The following is a 10,545-nucleotide window of genomic DNA, read 5'->3' as shown; positions in this document are numbered from 1 at the left end:
CCGTTCAAAGCTACTGATGCACAACTAGCTTCACATTTGTTTGGGCTGTACGGTGTGTCCCCTTGACGAGCTTGTGAATGCAACAAGCTTTTTTAATAACTGTTTATGTGAGCGGGAAAGATGAGATGATCAAAGCACGACACCTAAATTCTTGATTTCGCACATGTGTGCCAATGTTTTTACCAATGGCGTAAAAGTTAATATGCATGTGCTTGCTTCTTAAAAAAGGGAGATAACATGTGTTAGCGTTTATTCTAATTTGCGTGGCCTGATACTACGTGGCCTGATACTACACTGTAATGCGGTTCCTGTCATCCGGTAACACTGTTCTGTAATGATTACCACATATCATCATGAACACTGTGCTCTTAGCAAAGAACCTAATCTGGGATGATAGTATTTACGACAATATCATTGAAGAAAATTAAAAATAACCATGGGCCTGAGACTGAACCGTGTGCGACTGGAAAAGCTGCTTTGAGGAAATTTACGGCCACATGTGACGCTTTTTTTACAATGTACGAAGACATGGGCGCATTTTATTTCTTTCTTGTGTGACTCCCAAATAAAGTTGCTTTGGTTTTGAAGTGTTCGTCTACTTTCTGCTCTTTGCAGAAGTTGGTTCGGTGTGTCAGTGCTCATATTACCATGTTGTTACTCATGCGCCTTCATCCAGGAATCATTTGTTAATATCTAGGGTTAATATAGTTGTGTTTTATTGAAGTGTTGGTGAACATTGAAACAAGTTGTGTTCTACTGCAGGTATCGCATTACAAATCAGCTGGACAAAGGCATCAACCCTTGTGACGACTTTGGCGCTCATGTCTGTGGACGCTGGATGCCGCGCAAGGAGCGCAGCTTATCACGTTCAGAGATGTCTGATATGTATCTGTCATGGCTCTACGGGCTTCCGGAAAGGCTGAACAAAGGTTTTAGGCAATTTCGCGTAGTAAAAAAGTGGCCGTCATGTATAACATGTGCATGAGGCAGGAGGGGTCACAGATCGACATGTTCAAAGAGTTCATGCGCGCACGAGGCATCATCTGGCCGGAAAAACAAGACGAACCAGTTCCTCTTGTGAAGGCACTCTCTGACCTTGCATTCAACTGGAACGTGAATCTCTGGTTCAGCGTGAAGCTACTTCCATCTATCTCGAAAGAAAAACCAAGGCATATATTCCTTGCCCCGAACGAGCTTATGCTGCTGTGGAAGGCCACATTCAGTCAGATGTCGAAGGAAAACTTTCAGATAGTCTACTCTGAACTTTTCAAGATTTTTTCTAACGACACGAGCAGCCAACCCAACCAGAAAATCGTGTCAGCGACATACACCATGCTTGACATGGTATTCAATACCTTCGTACCGCTGTGTCCTTGCGAAGCACGGATTCCAGGATTGTTCCCCTTGCGTGTCATAGACTCGAACTCTCGCATTCCCATTGGCTCGCACCTGATGGAAACGTTAAATAATGCGACGGGAATAGAACCCCCGGTCACAATGGATGACTTGGTGCTTGTGAGCGACATGTCTCAATTTAAGAATGTGTACACATTCATCAACACTTTCGACGACATGGCACTGCGGCGGCACCTGTCGTGGTTGTTCGTACAGGCGTACGGGTCAGTGGCAAATCCAAAGGCCGTTGTGCTCGTCATTCAGGGCAGTGAGAACCATGCCAAACAAGAGCGCCCGCGCTTCTGTGCTGCTCAAGCAGAGTCAAGCTACAGGCTCCTCGCAGCTGCCATGGCCTCCGTAGGCCTCTTCTCCGAGGAAGAGCGGCGCCGCATCAGCGATCATCTGACAAGCATCGTAAAGGTGAGTGAATCGATGCGTGCCAGAGCATCTCGCCTCTCTCAACTACGTACATGGACACAGGTATGGGAGTAGGAAACTGGGTTCAGTACTTGAGAATATAAACAATGCGAGAATTAGTGATGGGGAGCACCACTTCGTGGAAAAAGAAACCTTCCATATCTTTCACGGTGTGACAAACGTTGAAGATGTAATGGTTTCGAAATGAGTCTAAGAGATGGTGCCAATGTTTCTCTACATTGTGCTGTCCCGAGTATCGGTCGGCGCGCAGTCTTCTAAAGGCCAGTTTTAGTCCGTCGTAGCGTTGACGCGCGAGCGCACTCGGAACGGGAATGCCACGCCAGCGAAAGTGCAGCACTCCATAGACGAGAAAACGATCGCCAGACGGCGCTGCTGCGCCTCCTGACAGCGTCCCCAATGTGGAAATGTCAAGCAGCGGTACGTCGCGCCGTGGCGCAGTCTCAGCTTTGTTTACATTGTTTCGCCCGCGCTTTCCTTCGCTGCTCTCGCTGACGGCGCTCCGTTTTCGACGGCGGCAGATCGCCTGCTTGCGGAACAGCGATATTGCAATGCGGTTTCAAGAAGGTTGCCGACGCCGACAGCTTTTTTTTTCATGACGGCAACCTCAAGAAAGGGGGAGCGTCTGCTTCCGCACGTATGGTGTTGAACGAATTGTCGACGGTGATGTGACAGTGAAAGCCGAGTGCGTGTCGCAGGTGTCCGACAAGATCGTGTACGACGTCGAGTTAGAGGTATACACCGAGTTCTGTAATTTAGTCACTTTTATTTCTCTATGATGAAGTCACAAAGCGGTGATGCATGCTTGCAGATATGTGCAGAGACGGCGACGATTGCCGTTCGTTTCGTTGGCAGCTGGGCGCGCGCGCACGGCTTCTCTCATTTTGGCTCCCAGGGAGTGTCATCAGCACTGTGAACTCGGAAAGAACACATGCATTAGGCACCAATAAGCATAACACTATTCGAACGAGAATTACCTTGGGACCAGCAGCACGAGCGCAAGCATTAGCGATACATGCCTCATCAAAGCAAATCTATAGTTTCTCGTCGGGCGAATGCTGCCGCCGCAGCCAAAGTAAGCTCGTACCGAAGGCCGTATTACTACACGAAGCGAAGATTCTTGGCAGGAAGAGTGAAGCAGGAAGAACGTGCAAGGTGGTAGTTATCTTAAAGCATGCTTGGATACTGTGAACCTAGAAAGCATGGCCAAGCGACAAGCATAACGCGAACGTCTCGAGCGGCTGCTTTGCGATCTGCCGCTTACCGACGCACACGACGACGGCGACTTGCATTAAATACGGATTGCTACCACACAAAAGACAAGTAGCGCGCGGCCCTCTTTCGTTACCTGCACAACTAGTAATTAGTAATCACGAAATCATTATGGGGGGGGGGGGGGGTCTCCAGAATAATTTTGACCACCGGGGGTTCTTTAACGCACACAAAAGTCAAAGTACACGGTAAAAAGGGTGTTCTTGCATTTCGCCCCCATCGAAATGCGGCCGCCGTGGCCGTGAATCGAGCTCGCGTGTGGCGGCGCAACACGTATGGAAAACAAGTAGCGGATCCGCAAATGCACTACAATTGAATGATATCAGAGGAGCAACATTAAATAATAAAAGCACATATGCACAAATTTGCTTATGCCCTTATACAAAAATATGCTTACGTCTCGCGTGAATGAAGTGTTTTTAACGAGTTCACAATATGTATAGTGTTTTTCAAATTGATTATTTCTTTGATGAATCACTAAAACAATGACAAGCATGCATTCGGAAAGGATAAACTTCTACAGAAAGCATCCACGATGATTGTCCATGTAAGCTAATAGCCCGAACGAACGAGCAAAATAACGAGCGATTGACTCTCCCGTTCCGCCTCCTACTTTCCTTGTCCACAACTCCGTGGCGTGAGAGTTAACGCGCGACAGTGCCCTCCGCCGCTCTCCGCAACTTGCTGCTGGAGAGCAGACACCCTTTCCCCCGGTGTTTTCGATGATGAGTCGAGGAATGCAAACGAGCACTATGAAGGCAACCTGAACACCGACTGCACATTCAATCAGCTGTGAAGCTGCGTTTTCTGCGCAAACACAGCCTCAACACCCAGTGTGCACATTAACGGGATTTTATATGATGTCACTGAAATCATGCAAGTATGCATACAGCTCCGGACCTAGCGATCATAACACTCGACGCATGACGACACCCATAAGTAACGAAGCGAGTTCGCGAGCATCGTAACCATCGCCGCCCATTTCATGCACCTTTTCGACGCTTACCGCGCAGTGCGTTCATATATCCATCGATATCTCGGGATCACGTACGATATCCATTTGAAGAACACAAAATGTCCAGGGACACTAAGCACTTCTTATGAGTTGTTGATGCGAAAGCATTAATGTCCAATTGGACGCCGCTGTTATGTACGCCTCGCGAGGCAAGCGAGCGCGTTGAGACGCTTGGAATGTTTTGATTTGGCCCTACCGAGGCCCAGTTAGAATGCAAGCGAGAGCTTGCGCTGTCCAAAAACGCGCGGATAACACAGACTTCCGACAGGGAGGGCGAGGGTGACATGGCGTCGGGGAAATGCCCTCTCTCCTCACAAAGGCGCTGAGTCGTGCTCCCTAAAGGGCTGCAGAAAAAGCGCCTGTTGCTCTTCACAACCACAATCTCTCTCTCTCTCCTCACGCTGATGGGGCTTCAGCCCCCCCCCCCCCCCCCCCCCCGAAATTTTGTCGTGTTGGCATGCACCACCGACCATAACAACCACCGGCGTCGGTAATCATTCTGAATTTTGTGTACAATGTCTTTTTCACGCTCGAAACGACATTTCGGCACGAACATTCCGAACTCGGGCTGGATTTCGTGGCAACACCCTTGCACCTGGAGTAACATAACGCAGGGAGCCCCATCTGAGCACAAACTTTCAAAGGCTTTTCGATAGCGATCGGGCGCGTTGTGGCATCTCTCAGCGGCCGCAGAAACTACGGAGCGCATGGATTTCAATTCCGAGACTTTATGGGTACAAAGTTGTCATAAACTTTTGACGCGACTAGTGCACTGACATTTCCAAAGGCGTGCTTTAGATTTACATACCTGGAACTTTATGGATTTAATGTTCTTATATACTTGGGCCAACATGAGCGCATTGGAGCCCTCATGTCCAAGCCGTTGCAGAAATGTAAGCACGCGCTCGCAATCTTCTACGCACACGAAAATTATAAATATCACCCTGACTGTCAGCTGGCAACTGATAATTTTGTCCTACCATTTTCAGGAAGCGCACCCAATGTGCTCGATCAGCTGGACCAGGGCAGGTATAGTAAAATGAGAAAAACAGACGAAACTTAACGGCCTATTATTGAGGCAGTTCTTTTTTGCGGGCGACAAGGTCTGGCTGGCTCTCTGTAGCCATAAGGACAGTGGTCCTATAGATTTAAGCAAAGCCCCCGCTGAAAATAGCGGTATTTTCAGAGCGCGTCTTCGCATGCGAGCTGATTGTGGAGATACATATCTGAAGAGCCATTTGGAAAGTTGCCCCAGTAATGCGTCGTATTTAAGCCCAGATGTACAAAATCAAATTATAGAAATTGGTGGTGAAATTATCAAAGAAAGCCTAGATGCAAAAGTGAACGCTGCAGGCTGCTTCTCCATACTTGCTGACGAAACGACGGATATTGCTGGAATCGAACAGCTTACTGTTTGTGCAAGGTACCTAAACAAGGATGCCAACGACATCGAATGAGTGTTTTTAGGTTTTAGCACCGGAATAGATGCCCTGTCTCATTGCGACTGCAGGTTATATGTAAATATGTAGAAACTGCTGCATATTCTAGTCGTCCTACAAGTGACCACTGCCAGCACAGAGAATATTTTTTAATATGAGATTACTAAACAACTCCTTGCGCTCTACAATGTCTGAGGAACGCATGGTTAGGCTGGCGCTTCTATACACCCATAGATACGTCTGCGTCAACGTGTCCGAAGGCATTGAACGCTTCGCTAAACTGCCCCGCCGAGTGAAGTTTGTCCTTTAGATAGCGAATCAGCAAAAATCAATGCAAGTAAACAGCTCTGTTCCATCAGGTCCATAAACTCGTAATTATACAAACGTATGACTGTTCATTAGCTTTTAAAACCACAGAAATTTTCGCTGTTTATTTTAATAGTTACATCATGATCAAAATTATCACGCGAATACGAAAATTACGAGGACATAAATAACCAATTTTGACCGACCTTGGTCATTGAAAGCCCGGCCCACGCTGCGTTTCCCAACAAACACACTGAGATATTGGGTAGTTCAACTTGCCGCATCATCTGTGGCTTTCGTTTGGGATTTTCTTTCCTTTTTAGCTACCTGCTTTTACTTCTTTTTTGAACCGAAACAATACCCTTCTTTAATTGTGGATGCAGAATATTTGTTGCCGCTCTGCAGGCAGTTCAATTACACATTTTCGTTCTGATTTCAGCATTATTCCGCTATTATGCTACCCATATGATGCGGTCGCGACCGCTGCATGGCCCAAGTACATATCACGATTTCTGCGATCACTGTTTTGTTCGTGCCTGGATCGTCTGTCTTTTTTATGCTTAAAGTTTAGTAGCTGTGACTGCGCAACATGTTTATTTGTCTTGTTTGACGCATTATATACAGTGACGTTTGCTTAAATACGTACATATATTGGAGACTGTTACCTATAATTAAATATCTTGTTGCGAGGTGTTGTATAAACAAGCAGTGAACTGTTTCCAGTGGCACTTTTTTGCACTTGATCAAGTTGTATCTTCGCAATTGTATAGTATTCCATTCTATCTTCGAATTTATATTGTATATTTTGCGTAACTCTTGCTTTTTATATGTACTCACTGTTGCGACTATAATCGCGGTGTAATTACAATACACGACCGGTAACAGCTGCTCCTGCGCAATCTATTGCAACAAATGACAGCGTCATTGAGGTTTTTCGCTGGCCGTTGCATATGTACAAAAATGTAAACAAGTTCTTGGATGACAAACATTCATCAAAATATATGTCCTCAACTTGTTCTCTTCATGGCCTTTACGTTTTTCATATCAGCTGCACGCACTAATTTGCTGGTTTCCAACTGATATAGTTCTAAATTTCGTGTGATATTTTCTTTACTTAAGAAATGGACAAAAAAGCACGGAAGAATTGATATCAGTTATTTCTGCCATTATTTATGGGACATTCGAATATATTTTTTATGAAAAAACGCATATTTTACGTGACAGTGCGTAGCGTTCAATAATTCGTTTGCAGCATCTAATATACAATGACATTGGCAAAGCAGTTATTATTCATGTATTTGATCCCTCGACAAAAAGCCACGCTGCAACGTGAGCCCCCCCCCCCCCCCCCCCCCCCCCAACCAAATGTCTGGCTACGTTACTGAAAGACGTTCATTGAAAAGTGGCACACACGCAGTGCATTTGTGGTGCCGCCTGCTTTTGCAATGTCGGGTTGACCTCCTTGAAGAACTCTAGTGACGGGGTTCGATTCCGCTCAGCTTCGAACACACTTAAGCGATATTTTTTCGGATAGTACAGCGGCACATTCCCAAATGGAACACACCTAGTTACCCAAGTGGGCATCAAAGACGTTCACTGAAGAGTGGAACACACCTATTCGCATACACCCAGTGGCCAAAGTTGGCATCAAAAGATTCATTGACGACCAGCACAGACAGAGTAGCAATGGTATATTTTCTATTGCGATAGCAATTATATGGACACTCAAAAGCTGATTTCTGCCGTCGGCGTCGCCATCGCCGTAGCCGTCGCCGTCGCCGTCGCCGTCGCCGTCGCCGTGAGGTTCCGTATGACGTCAATGGAGAGGAAATCGTCGCCGATGATAAGTGGTTCTTGAGGGAAAGGGAAAGGTTGGCGCTATCTTATGCAGCCCTTGAGGGAGCACGGCTCAGCGCCAATATCGAACGCTGCATGTGCGAGTGAAAGGGGGCGAGGGGCGCGCGCTTTCACGGGGAGTGAACGCACGGTGGAGAACAAACGCGCGTTCTGCGCCGTGCTCGCTTAAGGGCTGCAGAAGTAAGCATCTCTTTCCTCCTTTACAATCACTATACATGTAGAGCAAACGCGCCTTCTTCCGACGCGCGAGAGGCCGTGGGGGAGGGGGAGGGGGGAGGGGGAGGGAAGGATGGCGACGTTTAGCTGCGGCACCAAGTGCCTATTTATATCAGAGGCTCCGGCAACTTTATATCAGAGGCTCCGGCAACAGTCACTAGACAGTTTTAGCAGAGCGTTCACGGTCCGCTCCGCTCAGACCGTCGTGTCCGAACGATTCGCGCAGAGCCGCTCAGCGGAACGCTAGCGGGAACGCTAATGCGCGTGCGCACAACGCTCATATCGGCAGTGGAACGAAGAACGCTGCCCACGGTCCGCTACGAAGCCATTTGAGCGGAGCGTTAGGGTGCGTCTACTGGTTGCTTTGCCGTTTTACAGCCGCGCTGAGCGCGCGTTGCCGGCGTCTCTGGCAGACGCGCTTGTCAACCAAGCCAAATCAACGCAGTTCATGCAGCAAGCGGTGTGCGTGAAACGTTAGCGGAGCGGAGCATAAGCAACGCTCTGCTAAAACTGTCTACTAACGCCGCACGCATTTTGATCGAACGCGGGCAAAACGCCGACGGCGTCGACAACAGTTCTGCGTGTTGCCGGTGCTGCTGCATGTCCAAGTTTATACAGCTGATAAAGCTACTATCATTACTCCGTATAGCTCTCTACAAATTTGCTATCGCAACTGATGCTTCACCTTTCAGGTGAAACTGCGACAACTTTTTCTTGTCCGGTCGTTTCCCACATGTTTTAGCGTCTTTCACATCATAACAAGTATGAAACAACACACAAACAAGTGGTGATGGAATCAACATTGTCGCATTTAGAGCTAAACATGGTTAGAAAATATTGCATAGCTAGAATGAAGGATTCCAAGGCACATGTGCGTAAGTAACGTCCACCGCCAAATTTTTATATGCGTGTCAGTGTTTCCCGCACAAAATCAAGCACCGTCCCAACGTTCGTTGTCGTGTGTCCCGCGTTAAAACGGGCACTTATCAGCACTTATCTCGGGTGTTTGAAGCCCAGTTGCCACCTTGTTTGTGCTTTTTAACTGCGCTAACACACACGGACCATGACGAGGCAGACAAGACGTGCGCAGACTCGCAACTGAATGTTTAATGGGTGAAAATGACATATATACAGAGAAAAATGAATACATCTGATTGGCGATTCAACAATAGATATGTTGACGTCACAGAGTAGCATCTAAAAACGCCATCTCGCAATCAGCTAGTGACACCGAAGGTTGGCTTACACACCCACGTGTAGTTTTTATCTTAAATGCCTCAAACAGCTCCGTAGTACTACGGTCCCTATGATGGTACAAAATTTAGATGCTACTGTGTGACGTCAACATATCCATGGTTGGATCGCCAATCAGATGTATTCATTTTTCTCTGTATATATGTCATTTTCACCCATTAACCATTCAGTTGCGAGTCTGCGCACGTCTTGTCTGCCTCGTCCTTGTCCGTGTGTGTTAGCGCAGTTAAAAAAATATACCATCCATGTCAACCAACTAGCCCGACTTGAAGCTCTACTTCAGAGTAGCACATACAGAGTGCTCCAAGTCAGTCTCAAATAGTTTCTTCGAACTGCGTTACTTTCCCAGTCCCGCATCTAAAATGACTCTTGTCGGTGTGAAAGAGCTTCGTTGAAGAGCGGCACGTAAGTACACATTGCAACGTACTCAGTGAATGAAGTTGGCCCTATGGTTGGCTTCGAACACTGTTACCCCAGCACAGTAGCCCAATACGCTAACCATTTGACCATGGAATGCACCCAGGATTGCCGGAAACTGGGGCGCTATAACGTAAAATGATTCCAAACTGTTTTGATTCCAAACTCCTGACGTCATATTTACGTAACCACCGACGCAAGCATCGGGCGCTGACTCGTAGCGTTGTCTGAACAACCCAACCAAACATTCTCCTCATTTATAGGAGGTCACATTTGCTCGCTTTCAAAACCAATAACATTGTCTACACTCAGCGGTTTTTCTTATCTAATTGGCTGACAAGAGGCGAGGAAAACGCTCTAGTGGAGAGGGTTTCGATGGGGCCGAGAAAGCACAGTGAAAATAGATAACCGCATGAAGAAGATGGTGCCGGCTTTTCCGATTGGTCCGCTTGGCCTTACTTAGCTTGCGGTGGCTAGTCTAAAATCGCGGCCGCGTGCAACGGAAGGATAAGAATGCCGCTAAAACAGATCCTCAGCAAGGAAGAGTTGGCAGAGCAATGTCATATGTATGCCGAAAGAGCTCGATAACGTTTTACTGCCACGCAAAAAGGTTTATCATGCGCGAATACATGCTCACTGGCAGGTTCGAGTAGCGAGAGCCTGAGCTATCGGCGGGCAGCCATCTTCTATTCCTTTCGGAACGGGGCAGTATGTGGCTATTCAGAAAAAAATTCAGTTTTGTTCGGCATATTAATGCATTTTTTTCGCGTACACGTCACTTTTACGTGGTGAGTTTTCGCGGTTTTGTGACGTCGCGTGACAGACAGGCGAAGTGGGCGTAGCCAAAAAACATTGGACCAATAGCAGAGGGCTAGTGGTGAAAAGGCGTCGAATCAGGAATGATTATTTTCTTTCGTGCGGTTTTAATCATGCATAATC

The 10,545-nt window shown here is 47.2% G+C and overlaps 1 protein-coding gene across 1 annotated transcript in view; it reads left to right on the top strand.

Annotated features, from left to right (window-relative positions):
- The first annotated feature begins 1,497 nt into the window (after positions 1 to 1,497).
- Positions 1,498 to 10,545, top strand: part of LOC119459018 (endothelin-converting enzyme 1) — a 31,336-nt gene continuing 22,288 nt past the window's right edge. Inside the window, exon 1 of the mRNA XM_037720865.1 lies at positions 1,498 to 1,815. Within this exon, the coding sequence (XP_037576793.1) occupies positions 1,498 to 1,815 (318 nt within the window). The remainder of the gene's footprint in view (positions 1,816 to 10,545) is intronic.

Source organism: Dermacentor silvarum, chromosome 7, assembly GCF_013339745.2.
Source record: "Dermacentor silvarum isolate Dsil-2018 chromosome 7, BIME_Dsil_1.4, whole genome shotgun sequence".
Classification (NCBI taxonomy): domain Eukaryota; kingdom Metazoa; phylum Arthropoda; class Arachnida; order Ixodida; family Ixodidae; genus Dermacentor; species Dermacentor silvarum.
Note: the sequence above shows the minus strand (reverse complement) of the source record. Positions and strands in the feature narration are given on the sequence as shown.